This window comes from Dreissena polymorpha, chromosome 7 (genome assembly GCF_020536995.1).
Source record: "Dreissena polymorpha isolate Duluth1 chromosome 7, UMN_Dpol_1.0, whole genome shotgun sequence".
NCBI lineage: Eukaryota > Metazoa > Mollusca > Bivalvia > Myida > Dreissenidae > Dreissena > Dreissena polymorpha.
The window spans coordinates 71,548,157-71,566,914 of NC_068361.1; the positions used below are offsets into that span (position 1 = coordinate 71,548,157).

General features: G+C 33.8%; 2 protein-coding genes across 3 annotated transcripts in view; both read right to left on the bottom strand.

Annotated features, from left to right (window-relative positions):
• Positions 1-2,243: 2,243 nt before the first annotated feature.
• The window catches only part of LOC127837322 (GPI-anchor transamidase-like), a 35,254-nt gene continuing 18,739 nt past the window's right edge, over positions 2,244-18,758 (bottom strand). Inside the window, exons 8-10 of the mRNA XM_052364283.1 lie at positions 5,932-6,042; positions 4,883-5,055; positions 2,244-3,444 (exon numbers count right to left, since the gene is read on the bottom strand). Of these exons, the coding sequence (XP_052220243.1) occupies positions 3,363-3,444; positions 4,883-5,055; positions 5,932-6,042 (366 nt within the window). The 3' untranslated portion in view covers positions 2,244-3,362. The remainder of the gene's footprint in view (positions 3,445-4,882; positions 5,056-5,931; positions 6,043-18,758) is intronic.
• On the bottom strand, positions 10,808-17,086 carry LOC127837319 (tripartite motif-containing protein 45-like). 2 transcript variants are annotated; one of them, XM_052364280.1, is made up of 3 exons: positions 16,351-17,086; positions 14,584-15,584; positions 10,808-14,408 (listed from the first exon to the last, which is right to left on the bottom strand). In XM_052364280.1, exons 1-3 carry the CDS (start codon positions 16,680-16,682, stop codon positions 14,056-14,058), a joined length of 1,686 nt encoding a protein of 561 aa, XP_052220240.1. In that variant the 5' UTR covers positions 16,683-17,086; the 3' UTR covers positions 10,808-14,055. The 2 variants fall into 2 exon arrangements, with proteins under 2 accessions (XP_052220240.1, XP_052220241.1); XM_052364281.1 differs by having other exon boundaries at positions 14,189-14,349; positions 16,351-16,952.

Here is an 18,758-nt window from a genome sequence, read left to right on the forward strand (position 1 = left end):
ACATAACTGAAGTAACGTGCACATTCAATAAAAGGCCCTATATCCATAAAACAAGTTTCATCAACCAAACGTTAGTACGTTATGAATTGTTGCAGTATCCAGAATTTTGTTTTCACTCACTTTTGTCAACATAGCAACAACAATTTCTGTCTTTGGGTAAAAAACTGAAATAACATGCATATTATGCTAATAAGTCTATATAAAAAACAAAGTTTCATCGAATTGGATAAAAAACATTTGTTGCAGACACACAAACCTATAGAGAACTGCAGGAACGGTGGTAGAGGACCAAAACATTGGCTAACACTTCCCTACTAACAGCAAAACATACTCATGCACATTTTATAAGTGGTACTTTCGTTTGCAAATGAGGTTTAGCTTCAACACCTGGAATGGTAAAGACAACGGACTACATTTAAGAGACCAGCAAAAGAAAGGCCACTTAAAGACTTCATAATTGTATGATTACTTATTTTCCACTGCTGTTTTGTACCAATTTGTAGATTATCTTTTAAGAAAAAAAGACACCCATCAAAATTTACTTGGTTTCACATGTGTAATTTGATCAGTAATAGGAATGAAAAAACAAGAGCACCGCCTTGCGGATGCAGACCGCTCATCTATTTTCTTTTTAAAGGTGAAGGGACTCTCAATTTCAATCACAAAGGAGGGAGGGGTGGAGTGAAGAGGGGTGTATAGTGTGGGGGTGTGGACATTTATAACATTATCTTCCAAAAATGCGGAAAAAAAAGCAAAAAAAAAAAAGTTTTTTTTTTTTTTTGGGGGGGGGGGGGTGATAGGGGGGGGGGGGGGGGTTATAGTGTGAGGGTGTGGTGGTCATTGGTGAGATGATCTTAAAAAAAAATTAGGGGGGGTGGGGGGAGGGGATTCTTGGGTGCGATGGTTGGACGGTATTTCAAAAATAAAATAATAAAAATAAATATTTGTGTTTTTTAACCGTTTCAAAAAAAAAATTGGGGGGGGTGGGGTGGGGGGGGGTAAAGTGTGAGGGTGTGGTGGTCATTTGTGAGATGATCTTAAAAAAATAGGGGGGGAGGAGGACACGGGGGATGGTTTGGGTGGAGTCTATTGTGGTATGTCAGGTAAGAGTAGTTTTGTCAAAGTATCAATCAAATCTAATCATAAATAAAGAATTAATGGCAATTTTAGCAAAATTTAATAATTTGACCTTGAGAGTCAAGGTCATTCAAAGGTCAAGGTAAAATTCAACTTGCCAGGTACAGTAACCTCATGATAGTATGAAAGTATTTGAAGTTTGAAAGCAATAGCCTTGATACTTTAGAAGTAAAGTGGATCGAAACACAAAATTTAACCATATATTCAAAGTTACTAAGTCAAAAAAGGGCCATAGTTCCGTAAAAATGACAACCAGAGTTATGCAACTTGTCCTTTTACTGTACCCTTATGATGGTTTGCGAGTGTTCCTAGTATGAAAGCAATATCTATGATACTTTAGGGGTAAAGTGGACCAAAACACAAAACTTAACCAAATTTTCATTTTTCTAAGTATAAAGGGCAAATAATTCCGTCCAAATGCCAGTCAGAGTTACATAACTTTGCCTGCACAGTCCCCTTATGATAGTTAATAAGTGTTGCAAGTATGAAAGCAATAGCTTTGATACTGTAGGAATATAGTGGACCTAAACACAAAACTTAACCAAATTTTCAATTTTCTAAGCATAAAAAGGACACATAATTCTGTCAAAATGCCAGGCAGAGTTACATAACTTTGCCTGCACAGTCCCCTTATGATAGTAAGTAAGCGTTGCAAGTATGAAAGCAATAGCTTTGATACTTAAGGAATAAAATGGACCTAAACACAAAACTTAACCAAAATTTTCAATTTTCTAAGTATAAAAAGGGCACATAATTCTGTCAAAATGCACACCAGAGTTATCTTTATTTGCCTGCCCAGTCCCCTCATGATAGTTAGTAAGTGTACCAAGTTTGAATGCAATAGCATTGATACTTTCTGAGAAAAGTGGACCTAAACGCAAAACTTAACTGGACGCCAACGCAGACGCCGACGCCAAGGTGATGACAATAGCTCATAATTTTTTTTTGAAAAATAGATGAGCTAAAAACGGCTGATGGTATGTGCTAGACCTAGCTGTCCCCATTGGTATAGCACTAACTTGTCATGCTGGTTTTGATGAGTTTAGAATCCCAGCATGGATACATATCTTTCTATCCATCTGCCTCTTAATCAACATAAATAAAGATGGCAAGCATGTCCATTTAATAAATACACAAATATATATATAAAGTAAATCTTAATAAAGACACAGGAAAGGGATATAACAAACTCATTTAGAATGAATATGAGCTCGATTTGATAGAAAATGCAAATCGCAGAATATATACACATGTAAGAAATATTTTGAATTTAACATCAATGCAGTGTTTTTAATAAATGACTGCAAATGAATAACATAAACATTTAACAGAAAAAGTGAACTTTGCTTTTGATAACAATGGTCGCTTATGAACTGACTGTTGAAGATTTACTTAAGCATCTATTCATTATTTTAAGTTTTGGTATGCTGTTAGTTGACACTCCAAATAACGCTAATATTACCAGTTATTGATATTTTTAAAATACTGGTAAACAGTGAAATAAGAATACAAGGGGATTTAAGTAAATACTGATAACTTCTGGTTTCAATTTAACATCAAAAATATTAAGTTTAAAATCAGGTAGAGGGAATTTTGATTCTGCAATTGTTAATTGCTTGGCAAATGGTAAGATATGGAAAGACACATTGGAAAAACAGCCTTAGTTCTTAAGGATGAAAAAAATATTTTGAAATAATTATGTTGAACACTATTGAAACCCAAAGATTCAACACAGTCCTTTTCATGTGTTTGTTCTCAAGCACATTGTGACTGAAGTCTTTATTTTGACAAATTACTCAGTTGTTTAAGCTATCTGAACAGAAGGTATAACTGTATATTTAATTTCCCAGTTTACAGTAATTTTTTTTAAACAGTTCTTCAGCACATATGTCGAAGTGACTTAGGTTTTTTAGTCTCATTCGTCAATTGTTAACCATATCTTTACACAAGTTACTACTATATATAATTATTTAATTTCCCATTTTACATACACTAATTATTTGCAACACTTCTTGGGCACATAGGGTGAAGTGACTAAGGTTTGTTTTGTATTGTGCTGTATTGTCCTGTTTTGTACTGTTTTGGCAATCAGTCACTTGCCTTAAATAAAGGACCTACTAATTGTTTATAATAATAATTCAATACTACTCCAGCAGCTGGAGTTTCACTTCTTTTATATTTTATACAAGCACATTAGTCAGTAGTTTCCTATATCCTTGATATCATCAGGTGGGCATAGGGAACTGGTCTGCGTACTTCAGCTGCTGACTGGATTTAGGACTGCTTGTCTCCACACAGCTCTCTTTACTGGAATGAAATGTTTTAAGTAATGTAATTTCTGAATCATTTTCATTATTTGTTTTTGCTCAGACGATACACAAACATTGAATAAGCATTTTATTATAAAATCAAAAGTTCTTATTCACAATAAGTTTTAACATGGACCCAGTATCCCTAAAACTTGGAGTTATATGGTTAAAATGAGGTCAGGTTATGTGCCGAGTATTTATCAAAATGCATTTAAGTAAGTAGTATTGATGTTAAGCAAACAGTCAATTCGGTTAAACCAAGAAAATTAACCATCTGCAGTCCAATAGTAGGTAAAAGTCGAGTTCAAATATGAAGGCAGGTCATGTGGGTGTGTGTGTTGATTGTGTTTACAGACAGCCATGTAAGTATCAAAGATTTGTAGCAAGCAGTAATGATCTTAAACAAAATGCGTCATTCTGGGTACACGAAGAATATGGACTTTCTGAATTAGTCTCAAGTAAAATATCAATATCAAAATAAGTTCACAAAATGCAGGTGAGTTGATGGTGTTTTATGACAACGGTCATGCGAGTATCAAAGATTAATAGTAAGAGATATTGGTGTTAATTGAAACGCTGAATTTTGTGTTAATCAACAATTCGGTCATTCTGAAAAGTCCAAAAAAGTAGGTCAAGGTCCAAATGAGATCAGATGATGATAGTGTTCAAGTACATTATCAGTGCAAGTATAAAAACTGTGTAACAAGCGCTACATGTATTGATTTTAGATGAAACATGTCTTTTTGGGTTAACCTGCCACGGTTGGTTAGACAGACGTATGGACAAACCGAAAGACAAATCACTTTATGCCTCTCAGTAGATGCTGGGGAATAAAGAGACAAATACTGCGGATTTGTTATATTTGATTGCACTAAAAGTCTCATAGAGAGGGACACTTTTCCGTGTTTTGTAAGACATTTTTTTAGAAAAAAATAAAAATAAAAATATATCAAAAAGCGAAGATTGGAACCTTAACTTCCCAACCAACAGGGATGATATCCACTACTCTCTAAACAGAAATCTTAACTTCAGTTGTATTAAAAGAAAATTAAAATGTTGCAGCAAATTAAAATTTTAGATAATTGTGAAATGAAATATTTCTGCTTCTTAAATCAATATTTAATATCTATTTTATAAATGTCTTCCAGTTTTTCCCTTACAAGTTTTGTGAATACCGGCTCATTTCCATTTATTTATGTCTGTCTAGGTTAAAGTTAGAAACTTACAGTAATTCCTTAGAATTCCTAATAAATATTATGAATGTAATGAATTTCTTACAATTTTCTGTAAAATATGCGAACATAAGCCCATAGCCTATGTAACTAAGTGTCACTTTGGAATACTATGAATTAAAGGGATTTCTTCCAGCTTTCCTCTCAGGAGTTTTGTGTGATCTAAAGCCTAAAGCCTAGTGTAAGAAAGGTTAGTGTGCTGACCTGCAAGTGTCCTGCATGGAGAGATTCTTGAACGAGATGGTCTCAGTAAGAAGTTCTACATTCCTCACGCTTCCAAAGAAATCTGTGATGAGCACTTTGTTGGGGTCCTTCGGGTAGAGGTCAGTCCTGAACGCTACCGTGGACACACACTGACTCTTGGGGCACACTCGAAACTGTAGAAACAGGATTTAATAGTTTGTGTACGGTGTTTGGTTTTATATTTAAAGAGACACACATGAACCCAGTTAGAAACAGGCTTCAACCTTTACCTGGTACCTGGCTACACATTTGAAAGAATACACATGTTATATGTCATTAAAATAAGCAGTTTAACTAAGCAAACCAGCATTCTGATGTTATAACACTATGGTCTTACTTGACAATAACAAACTGTTTAAAGACGAGAATCAGAGCAAGCCTAGTTCACAATTTACCAATCATGCTGGATTTGCGAGCTCGTGAAAAAAAGTTGTATAATTGTGATTCTGTCCTGAATGAATAAAATTACAAATTGACTTCTAAGATCAATAAACAATATTTCTTTCCATTTGAATTACTGTGGTAATATTCCTACTCCTTGGACAAAGGCAGAACTTAATTAACAGACATAACAGTGCATGAACTGTGTTAGGTTATATACATACTTAAAAAAAAATTACTTTACAATGATCTGTTAAACATCTTCGCATGAAAATGATACTCTGGATATAATTCTCATTGCAAAAAATATGTTCATTTAAGACTTTAATTAACTTGCAACTGTGCTTCTATAAAAGTACAGTTGCAATTGAGAAGCTTTAAATAATACAGGTATGAATCTCTGATTATTTTATTGATGACTGATATAAAAGACATTCAATGTGGGTTGAAAAAGGATCTGCTGCTTGCTGCTTGAGTAACTTTAATATAATGAGTTTTATCAACCACAATCTTGATGTAAAATATAACCTGACACATGTCTACACAATAATATAAAAAGTTCAAATATGTTGGAGGGCAGTTACGAAACCCTGAGTATAACAACATTTTGAATGAACTTTTGAGCTTACAAACTGTCCCATGGTTTTCTTGCTGTTAGGCTGCACATTTTCCAGGAACTCAAGAGCGTAGTATGTGTAGCGGTCGATTACGTATACTCCGATAGCAGGATCAACATGGTGCTGGAATACATCAGGAACATGATGTTGAGTTTACATATTTCTAATGTTAAAACACATCATTTAAGTGACTGTTGATATGTTTTATCATAATGAATATTAAAACGCAACAAAGCAACAAAATATCATTTAAATTCATCAATTCTATAATTTTCATGTACTTTAAAAAAATATTAGTCAAGCATATCTTAATAATCTCTTTTATTTGGACTTGGGGGTCTGTCATAAGATACTTACGACTTGTTATCCAATGACATTTATTTCGGCTAACTTGACAATTCCCCTAATTATTCACTTACTACAAAACAACCCATTGTGCAAAAAAAAAATCATCAACATACATTATATAGCCAAATTAAGGAGGATTTTTCAAATGCCAGGTTAATTTGGCTGAAGGAAATTTTAAGAGCAAGGAAATTTGATATTTTTAAAATGTTAATGTTACACTGTGAGCACTGCAACTGTCACACAACAGCTCACCATAAGCACTTCATGCTCCGGTGAGCGAACAAAAAGCCAAGAGCAATAACTCCAAAACTAGTGTTGTGTTTTTTTTGTACTATGCATTTCCTAAATGTACACATTTCAAATTAAATAAGTTCATCACAAAATGAAATATGCTCCGCACAAGAACATTTACTTAAGGGCAATATCTCTGTAAATCCTGTAGAAGAGTTATGGTTCTTGTAATTAGTATATGGAACTTTTCATATGAATTATTTTTATTACATTCTGCATGTTGTTCTGCAAAAGAAGTCAGGGAGAGTAAAGAAGGAATATTGGCATACTTTTTTTAAAGATATACTTTTCAATTTATGAAAATAATCTGAAGAAATATGGTACAGGATTACACAATGAACATGTCTGTAAAAATTATCTGGTCAGCCATATCAGACTGCAAAATAAAACAAAATTCCTACTATTTTGTAAGACTATTTTTCAATGGAAACCTCTGTTTCCTTTGTATTTTGATGATTCAAATGATCTTTTATACAACAAGATGTCTGTCACTAAAGCCCATTATTATTTAACTAGCTGCACAATGCATATGCATGAACACTGAATTTTAGTGTTACAATGACCTTTGACAATTAGGCACAGGACTTGAAAGTGACAAACATCCTCCAAATAGTGAACATCTGTGATATATCATAACAAGAGGGCCTGAAAGGCCCAAAGTGGCTCACTTGAGATAACAAGATATTATTGGGACAAATCTTCTGAACAAGTTTCATGAAGATTGGAAAATAAATGTGGCCTCTAGAGTTTTAACAAGGTTTAACTAAAGCCATATAACGAAAAATGCCCCGCCCCCTGGCAGCCATGTTTTTCAACCAACCAACCAACCAACCAATCATTTTTACACTCTTCCAAGATATTATCGCGATGAATCTTCTGACCAAGTTTCATGAAGATCGGACAGTAAATGTGGCCTCTAGAGTGTTAACAAGATTTTACTTTAGCCATATAAGGAAAAATGCCCCGCCCCTTGGAAGCCATGTTTTTCAAGCAAACATAATTATTTTCACACTCATCCAAGATATCATTAAGACCAATCTTCTGACCAAATTTCATGAAGATTGGACAATAAATGTGGCCTCTAGTGTTAACAATATTTTACTAAAGCCATATATAGCCATATAAGGAAAAATGCCCCGCCCCTGGTGGCCATGTTTTTAAAGCAACCAAAACCATTTTCTAACACATCCAAGATATCATTGGGACAAATGTTCTGAGCAAGTTTCATAATGATCGGAAAATAAATGTGACCTCTAGAGTGTTAACAAGGTTTTACTTTGGCCATATAAGGAAAAATGCCCCGCCCCCGTGGTGGCCATGTTTTTCAACCAACCGGCATCATTTTTGAACTCGTCCAAGATATTATTGGGATGAATCTTCTGACCGAGTTTCGTGAAGATCGGACTATAAATGTGGCCTCTAGAGTGTTAACAAAGTAGCAATATAAGGAAAAATGCCCCGCCCCTTGGCAGCCATGGTTTTCAAGCAAATGTAACAATTTTGGAACTCATTCAAGATATTAATAAGACAAATCTTTTGACCAAATTTCATGAAGATTGGACAATAAATGTGGGCTCTAGAGTGTTAACAAGATTTTACTATAGCCATATATAGCCATATAAGGAAAAATGCACCGCCCCTTGGCAGCCATGTTTTTCAAGCAAAGGTTACCATTTTCAAACTCATCCAAAATATCATTTGGACAAATCTTCTGAGCAAGTTTCATGGAGATCAAAAAATAAATGTGGCCTCTAGAGTGTAAACAAGGTTTTACTATAGCCATATAAAGAAAAATGCCCCGCCGCCTGGCAGCCATATTTTTCAACCAACCAGCATCATTTTCGAACTCGTCCAAGATATTATTGGGATAAATCTTCTGACCAAGTTTCATGAAGATCAGACAATAAATGTGGCCTCTAGCGTGTTAACAAGATTTTACTATAGCCATATTAACAAAATTGGTGGAATCCATTGTGGTATTCAGGTAAGTGTTGTTTTGTCAAAGTAATAATAAAATGTGATCATAAATATAGGTTGGGGTCATGTTGGTAAACTAGTATGCAAAATATAAAAGCAATATGTCAAAGGATATAGGAAATATTTGGGGTAGTACGCAAACTTTAACATAGATTTATCAATAATATGCATATTCTAAGTATAAAAGGGACAATAATTATGACAAAATGCTTGATAGAGTTTTCTGCTCTTGTTAATAGGTTGGGGTCATGTTGGTTAACAAGTTTGCAAAATATGAAAGCAAAATGTCAAGGGACAATGAAAATAATTGGGGTAGTACGAAAACTTTAACATTTGCACGCTAACGGCACAGCACGGAACGGCACGGCGCGGAAATCGCCGACTCCGGGGTGAGTAGAATAGCTCCACTATATATATTTCATATATAATAGTCGAGCTAAAAATAATATGAAGAATAATTACGAAAGAGGATATTTGACATTCGAGCCTGACCTTGACCTTTAAGCTAGGAGTAAGATTGTACCAGTGACAAGCCATCTTTAGATAGAGAACATTGGTGGTTTTAAAGTGTTTTTTAATTGGATTATGAATGTTGAAGTTACTGTCTGGACAAAACTTTTTTGGTTTATTCAAACCTTGGACCTTTAAGTGTGACCATGACCTTGGAGGTAAGGAGATGATTGTTATAAATGACACACTGTCTCCACATACAGAAAACTTGAAATAAGCTACACTATTTTAAAATTGCACTACAATAATGGAATATCAGCCCAGACAAGCAGTTTTATGGCAAATATTAACCTTTTGAAATGAAAGTGTGACCTTGACCTTTAAAAGAATAAAATGGGGTTCAGAAAGGACACTTTTGTTTGCTCATGGTGAACATTTGTGGGTAGGTACATGTGTGAAGGTAGGCACATTTTTTCAAAGAAAATTCCGTGACTTACATGTGTATGTGTTAAAGGGTATTTTTAAATGGAATGTCAAAACTGTATATGAATGCCTTTTATAAATTGCCATTATTATCAGTTATATAACAGCATCTTTTCAGTTTCTAAATGTCTTCTACAACAATAAGACATTATTGTATTTTAAGAATTGTAATGCACTGAAATACAGCAATTATGTAAGATTTAACAACTATTCTCATAACTGCTATATTTTTATATAGCATATAAATTGAAGTTTTTGGACCATCTTTGGTCTAAAGCGGTGGTCTTTATGAAATGATTGTTAAGTAATATCAAACTTAATCATTTCATTACTTTTTGTTTTGCGTGTTTGTTGTGCTACAGACAAAAAATAATAGTAAAAATGAAAAATTGTAATGTGACCAGAGCCTATATGATACCTATATTTTCGTTTCCTTTTGGTAGAAAGCCAGGACTAATTCTTATGCTATTGTTACATTCATGAGCCATAATTGATATGTATTTTAGTACAGCTAAGATAGTTTTATGTCGCAACGCGTACGCTGTGCGATTGATATACTGCAGAGGAAACAAACACAGTAGTTGTCACAATTTATTTTAGCAGCTAATTTCTTTTTTCTCACACATACAGCAGAATCATCAAATCACATTAAAATTCCAATAATTAAAATGTTTTCATAATTCATCTATTAAATTGGGGAAAATGCACTTTTGTTGTGAGAACTCACTTTGCTGAAACTTTATAAAAAATATCTTATATGTAACATTTCTTACTTATTATTAATCATTACAGACACAATAATAACAGACACTGCATTTTTTTTGCTAAATAACAATTACATTAATATATTTTTACATAAGTAAATATTTTTCAAATGCAAATGGTAAAATTGTTGTATAGTTTATTTGCTATACATGCTATTAATCTAACAAGAGAACACCGCCTTGCGGGTGCAGACTGCTCATCTATTTTTCTTTTTTTGGGTGTAGGGACCTATCTCAATTTCAATCACAAAGGAGGGAGGGGTGGAGTGGAGATGGGTGTATAGTATGGAGGTGTGGGGGGGGGGGGGGGATCTTGGGTGTGATGGCTGGACGGTATCTCAAAAATAAAATAATAAAAATAAATATGTGTTTTTAACCATGTTTGAAAAAAACAAGAGATGTGTTTGTCAGAAACACAATGCCCACTATTGCACCGCTTTGATTTTTTTTTTTTTTTTTTACCACCTTTGACCTTGAAGGATGACCTTGACCTTGAACTTCAACCACTCAAAATGTGCAGCTTTATGAGAACGCCGCTTTGAAATATTATTTTATTGACCTTTGACCTTGAAGGATGACCTTGAAGGATGACCTTGACCTTGAACTTCCACCACTCAAAATGTGCAGCTTCATGATAACGGTGCTTTGAAATATTAATTTTTTTACCTTTGACCTTGAAAAATGACCTTGACCTTGAAGAATGACCTTGACCTTGAACTTCCACCACTCAAAATGTGCAGCTTCATGAGAACGCCACTTTTTTTTTTTTTTGACCTTTGATCTTGAAGGATGACCTTGACCTTGAACTTCCACCACTCAAAATGTGCAGCTTCATGAAAACGCCGCTTTGATTTTTTTATATTTTTTTTTTACCTTGAAGGATGACCTTGACCTTTAACTTCAACCACCACTCAAAATGTGCAGCTTCATGATAACACCGCTTTAAAATGATTTTTTTCGACCTTTGACCTTGAAGGATGACCTTGACCTTGAACTTTCACTACTTATATTGTGTAGCTTCATGATAACGCCGCTTTTAAAATTCAACTTGCAAGGTACAGTACCCTCATGATAGCATGAAAGTATTTGAAATTTAAAAGCAAAAGCCTTGATACTTTAGAAGTAAAGTGGATCTTAACACAAAATGTAACCATATATTTAAAGTTACTAAGTCAAAAAAGGGCCATATTTCCAAAAAATGACAACCAGAGTTATGCAACTTTTCCTTTACAATCCCCTTATGATAGTTTGCGAGTGTTCCAAGTATGAAAGCAATATCTATGATACTTAAGGGGTAAAGCTGACCAAAACACAAAACTAAACCAAATTTTCAGGAATAAAGGGCCCATAATTCCGTCAAAATGCCAGTCAGAGTTACATAACTTTGACTGCACAGTCCCCTTACAATAGTTAGTAAGTGCTGCAAGTATGTAAGCAATAGCTTTGATACTTTAGAGAAAAAGTGGACCTAAACACAAAACTTAACCAAATTTTCAATTTTCCAAGTATAAAATAAAATAATTCTGTCAAAATGCCAAAATGTGTATCACACAACACACTTCAGTACTAACAGAGCCTAACCCGCAGACTGGAAGTAAGTATCGATTTTATCGCCGTGGCGTCGGTGTAATTTTGCCAATGTACACGACTGACTTTCTCGCGCGAGACCACTCATATTGGGGAAATTTAACATTTGGGATGCAAAATAGAGCTGGCCGCTGGGCGGAGAAACGGGGTTACAGCTTAAGAGGGGTGCATTATATAGTGTTTATCAACGGTCGCGGCACACACCGGCCGCCTACACGGGGCGACCGGCGATGAGGGGTGACCGGAAGTAGGGGTTGGACTGTGTTTCTCAAAAGATTACAAAAGAATAAAATGTTATTTTATCTCAAACAAACAAAAATACAGTTAAATATAATTTCTTAACTGTAGAGAAAACAAACAATTGTACCAATTTATTTTAGCAGCGACATTTTTATTCTGCTGCTCAGCAATTTTGCAAGTGCTTAAATACTAATTTAACTTTCCTCCAGGTGTCTAGACCGGTATCCAGACAATCGTTCCACAGGCAATGGTTCCTACACTAATTTTTCAAGGCGGACAATCGTTCCTACATTATTTTGACAACTCAGACAATCGTTCCAACATTATTTTGACAACTCGGACACTCGTTCCTACATGATTTTGACACCTCAGCTGATTAAAGGACGAGGATGTGCCAGTGACCAAACGTATGTGAAAAAAGACTTTGAGCCACCAGCAGACATCAAAGAGTGTGCGATCAGTATGTGGCTGCAAGCATGTCAACGGTCGAATTTCTTCAATGTGTTGGCTGAATACGACTTATTTGCTTGCTTTCGTTTGCATATTGTTTTGTGTATAATGCATATAAATATAAATATGTGTTCATTTTCTTCCTGTACACTTGTGTGCATAACATCATAGGTACAAGTTAAATTAAGAACAACATATCAACTTCTTGTGCGGTTCTCGTGTTTTACTATTTTTTCAAAATTGGTATTTATTACAATAAATTTAATTTAAGAACCAATTTCTGGGATAGGAACAATGTATGAACAATTGTTCGGGGTCTCCATGTAATGTAGGAACAAGAGTTAGTGCTGTTAAATATTGTAGGACAGTTTGTCCGGGTTTTAAAATCACCATGGGAACGACTGTCTGGGTTGTCAAAATAACGTAGGAACCACTGTCCACCTTGTTAAAATTAGCGTTGGAATGGTTGTCCGCGGAAACGATTGTCCGGGCTTTGTCTTGACCATAATGAAGGGTTTTACATTTGTGTAGTAATAAAAATGTCAATTCAAGGATATAATGTAACAGATAGGCAAGCATATCTTGTTCTATAAACAACAATACAAATTTAGGAAAACAAATAACCTCTCTATATAGTTAAAACCACTTTGTTATATTGTACTTCTTTTTAATTATAAATAAATAATTTTTTTATCTTTCATAAAATTATTGACGAATCATATTTGATGTGGGGTGCATAACATGTGGGGTGCATTACAATACAAGTAGCATTATATACAAAAACAATTAAATCAAGTATTGTTCTATTAGTCTCAAGCATTTTCTATTACTCTCAAACAGGGACATACTGCTATATAAATAAGCAAATGCCTCATAAAACAAATTTTGTTACTTTGGGTTAGTACAGCGTATTATTATTATTACATCTGTCACATGAAGACCTAATATATGTACAATACAGTATATTTTAAATATTGTTGTAATTCATTACCTCCATTAGAATTTAACGTAATTAGACATTTTAAATTTCGTATACAGTTGTATACCATCAATACTATAATAAATATAATAGTCAAATATTTAATAAGACATGTGTTTGTTGTTGAACTGAAACGTATTGTTACTTTGTATAATCATTAACTATTTTATTTGTAAACACTGTATGCTTACTTTGTCAACTTAGGCTTTTGGTTCTCTTGATGTGTAATATTGTTTAATAAATAATTAATTAACAATTAATCTGGAAAGGAAAGCGATTTAAGTTTACACCAAACTTCTTTCAATAGGGACAATTTCACAAGTATGGTAGGCAAAGGCAAACTAAGATATTCTTATTGTTGGCCTAAGCAATACAAAAGGACTCATCAGCGTCAACATCATCAACATTATAGATAGTTGTCATACCTTCTTGTTTGCTACATTCCTATAAAATTTAATCAACTTATTTAAAAAAAAATGTTTAAATAATCGTTTATAAAGATGAACTCGCATGATGAAATGTGCCATAAACAACAACAAAATAAATGTTTTTTCCCCACTGAAAGAGCTATTGCAATTGCATAACAATGATTTTTTTGTTACTGTCTAGTCCTACAATAATTTGATGATTGTTGGTATTGTAGCATACAGACACTGGTTTTTTCACAGCATCTTCCTGTGAGACCAGAGTTGCCAGTTTCTTTCTTCCCTGATGATCAACCTGTATGACTGTATTAGAGTCGCGTCCACAGACAAGGACTTGTCCTGATGGTGTTACATGGACATCATATGCACGTTGTAGTTCAGGGTCCATGAAGGTGGATATCAGGGTGCCATCTGTAGCCAGAGTGATGAGCTTGTGCTGCCAGTAGTAGGTGACATAGATCCTGTCCCCAGCAGGACTCACTGCACATTTAAACACTGCAAAACATGACACAAGTTATGAACAAGTAGAACCGAATTACAATAAATATATGTTTAACACTATTGTTCCTATTTAACACTTTTCTTCTTGAAAATAAGTTTTAAAAAAGTTAATTACAATTATAAGTATCACTTAAAGAGATTTTCTAAACTTTGTATAAAAAACATTTACCTCTACAGGCACCTTCATCCACATAAAGCTTTTTCACAAGTGACCCATTTAGAGTGTACAAGTACAGGGCAGTGTCAGAGGTGACATACAGTGCTCCATCATGGAGAGCAATACCACAGGCTGCATGCTGTAACTGGAACTTCCTCTCATTCACCAGCTGCCCATTGATCACAGAGATAAACTGTACATTTTTATCAACAGTTACAGCAACCTCACTGGCTGTGATTTGGCAAATGTTCCATGGATAACCAGACACATCACAGTGACTGGACACAGTGTAATGCTGGTCTAACAGCTTCACGTTTTGATTATTGTAATCTGTGACAATCACCTGGCCACTAGGCAGGCAGCAAATGCCAGTGATACTGCAAGTCTGCTGTGTGTCACTTGATATTCTCATAAGATACTCAGATTTGCTCTTCACAGTCAAGATCTGGTCTGGATTCATGTTGAGTGTAAGAGACTGCAAACTGTCTACAATCCTCCCTAGACTTGCCTGTTGAAACAGGTACTTCTCAATGTCACTGTTCGCCTTGAATTTTATAGAACTCTGCACCTTCATAGATTTCTTTTTCAGATAAGACTCTGACTCTTGCATTTTGTCCAGACATTTTCTGCTGGCTATGAACTCAATTTCTTTGTTGCTCTTATCACAAAGGACATTAACCGCTTCACTGTGTTGTTTCAGTTCATCCTTCAGTCTGCTGCAGTTGTCAATGTCCTTCTTCAGAGCGGTTTGCAATGTGGTCCTAATTTCATATAGTTCTTTCAAGGTTTTATTTTCTAGTTCATCCAAAGCAGCATTTAATTTCTTTCGCATGTCTACGATTTCTTGAAGTCTTTTACAATATGATGCCTCCACAGACTGAATGCTGGACTCTTGTGTACTCTTAAACTTATTTAGTTCATCTAAAATAGTTTGAAGATTGATGGTCAACTGTTGCATATCCAATGACATCTTTTGGACTGAGTCACAAATTAGAGTCACATTGGTACACTGTCTGAAACAGCAACATGAATTATAATTACTACATGTTATTATATATATATATATATATATATATATATATATATATATATATATATATATATATATATATATATATATATATATATATATATATATAAATTAATTGCATGAGTTTTTGCATTTGGTCAGTGGCCATATACAATGACCATTTAAACATTCAGTTATATTTAATAAGATATTTCAAGTAGATGTAGATATTATGATTTGTGCAATACAGATAATGATTTTAGCACAAAAAGGCTAACCTAAATGTTCAAGCATAAAAAGGGACATAATTTTGTTGTTGTATATAACAATAGAGTAGTTAAATGGTACTTTAAATGGTACTTAAATTGAAATGCATTTTCTTTAATTGCAAGATTATTTGAATTGTGATGCTATGAGATTAAATTGCATGTACATTTCAATGTTAAATGATCATTCTGGACCATGTGTGAAGTTTGAAGCTCTTAGAACCATTGCAAAGCGTGAGTGTTTTTACAGTTCCAAGGCTGTGATCTCAATTAATTGTGTTTCTTATGTACTTATGTGTGTTGTCCAGTGAGTTTGTTTTGTGTATCACTGTTTAACAATTGGTTCATTTCCTTAAATTAAGGACACTATTGTATGTACTGTTACTCTTCCACAAGCTGAAGTTTCTCTCTATATGTATTTTGAAAATATTTTAAATAAGCCAGCTTTGTCTGTATTGTCTGTATCGTTACCCCACTTTGATTCACTGACTGTGAGTCACTTACCTGTGATTCAGAAAAGCACAATCAGAGCAACACAGCTGACTGTGGTCCTGACAAAACATTTTCAGTTTCTCATTCTTGTGGACGTCACATTTCAGTAGCAAATCCTCCACTGCCTTTGTAAGAGGCCATTTATTTGTTTCTTCTCTTCCATATTTGGAATGATTTGCATATAACTGATCATGTAGATAAATGCATTTTCTGCAGAAAAACTTCATACACCCTGCACAGAAATAATCAGCACTTTCTTCAATAGTTTTACTTTCGCAAGGGCCACAAACGTAATCCTTCACTAAATCTGAACTGTTATAAACTGAACTTTCGGAAGTTGCCATTTTGAAATAGATGTTGTGATCTGCTATTCGATTGATAAGCTTTGTATTCACTATTGTTATAATTCCTTCCTTGTGAATAACATGAGTATTTATGAAGACACAAAGTTTTTAGTTAGTCTATTTACCCAGGTACTAAACTTCAACTTTGAAAAAGCTTAATTATATTGACTTTTTACGCCCATGTTTATACAACCAGTACAAAATTCACAGTCAAGTTACAGATAGACCTAATGCATATTAAAGTTTGCTTAAAGTTTCGCTGATAACACCGGGACAAACCATTTTCTGAAAATAGGGTGAAACATGATATTCTGTTCACAAACAGGTCTATGAAATATGTAGTTATAGGTAGTTTCATATTGCCTGATTTAACTTAAAGCTTATTGATTAGTGCATGTTTTTAGACATCTTACTTCATGTTTACCAACTGATAAAACTGATCAGAACTCATTGATAAACTTGAAAACATTAGAAACCTAAATTGCCCTTCATTTAGGATAAACATATCCACTCCAGAGTTTAACCTAGAGTGTCTCAAATCAGGAAGTAAACTCACACCATGGAGTTTTATATAAGGCTTTTCTTAAACACATTTTATACTCATCTGCATCTAAGATTTTGTTATCAACAAGAAATGAGCAACTATAATTAAGTATTAAATATTTTGAAGAACAACTTAGTAATTAAACCTATTGCTTGCAAACTTAACCATTACAAACATACATGCAATATACACAAGTGCTGGTGATACAAAGATAGGTGGATAGTGCACATACAAATAGACTCAATGCTATAAGTTGATGGAAAAGTGTTTACTATAAATACAGCAATATCAGGTTATGTTGACACCTTAAGATCAAATACTGATCAAATGTAGTCATTCCCTATCAAAATTAACCGACCAGTGAAGAGTCAAAATAGGAAAAACACACTTGCTAAAGAATGTCAATATTCTTCTCAGCCTTATCTTAAATGCCAGTCGTCTATTATTTCCACTTGATTACATTGTTTTGTTGCTGATGTTGTTTTACACTTCCCACCTCTGGGTTAAATGCACAAGAACATGAGAACAAAATTCAAAGGAGCAAAATTATGCTGCAAGGAAGTGATATTCAAATATGAGATTGCCGATAAGAATTTAAAATTCTTACTTATGCCTTTAAACAGTGTTTTCATGTAACTGCCCTTGTATAAATTATCTAAAAGTAAAACATCCATCTAATTTAAAATTGAATTCTCGAAACTTTGCATCGTAATGTTTTTTTCTCATTAGGTGAACATTTTATCCAAATAAATATATCTGCACAGCATTAGTGAACAGCTTCAAATTTGACTAATCAAGTGTTCTATCATATTTAATCATAGCCTAATGTTTTATCCATTATTTAAAGTTTCTTTTTTAAATCTGTTTAATACCTTCTTTATCCCAAAACATAGAATGAAAATCAAAGTTTTTGTACTCTGCACTTACCTACACACTTCTCTGTCAATCTATGAAATTTCACCTTTATACCTTCAATTGTAATGGAATTGTAAAGCGCACAAGATAATTTACAAAGGGCAATAACTCTTAAAAGATTGAAGAAACAATTTTCTTAATTTCACCCTGCACTATCTCTGAAAGTCTTAAAAAACAGATAAAGTTTCATTTTAATCCATTCAATACTTTTCATTCTTTGCTTCGCAAAAGAAAATGACAATACATGTATGAAGTTTTGTTCTTCCTTAACATAAGCAAGGGGGAAATAAATATAAATAAATATAAAAAAATACAATAGAAAAAGTGATGTATCTTGCAACCTGCACGTCCTCTAAATGTCTCATATCAATGATTGAAGTTTTATATTAAATACCTTAAAAACTTATGAATTTATGTTTCAAACTTGAAAAATTGATAAAGGTCAATAGCTATATAAATACTGAACTGAGAGTAATTATCCCTGAGCTTCTTTTCTTAGAGCCACCTATCATTATGTGACGCTTCATAAGAATGCATTCAACGATTGCAAAGTTATACTTAACATAAGAAACAGATTATTCAAAATAGCAAATAGCAATAACTCCAAAAATACTGTT

Coding starts and splice junctions, on each gene's coding strand:
- LOC127837319 (XM_052364280.1), bottom strand. CDS start 16,682: ATGGCAACTTCCGAAAGTTCAGTTTATAACAGTTCAGATTTAGTGAAG. Junction 15,585..16,350: donor TGTGCTTTTCTGAATCACAG/GTAAGTGACTCA, acceptor TTGCTGTTTCAG/ACAGTGTACCAATGTGACTC. Junction 14,409..14,583: donor GGATGAAGGTGCCTGTAGAG/GTAAATGTTTTT, acceptor CATGTTTTGCAG/TGTTTAAATGTGCAGTGAGT.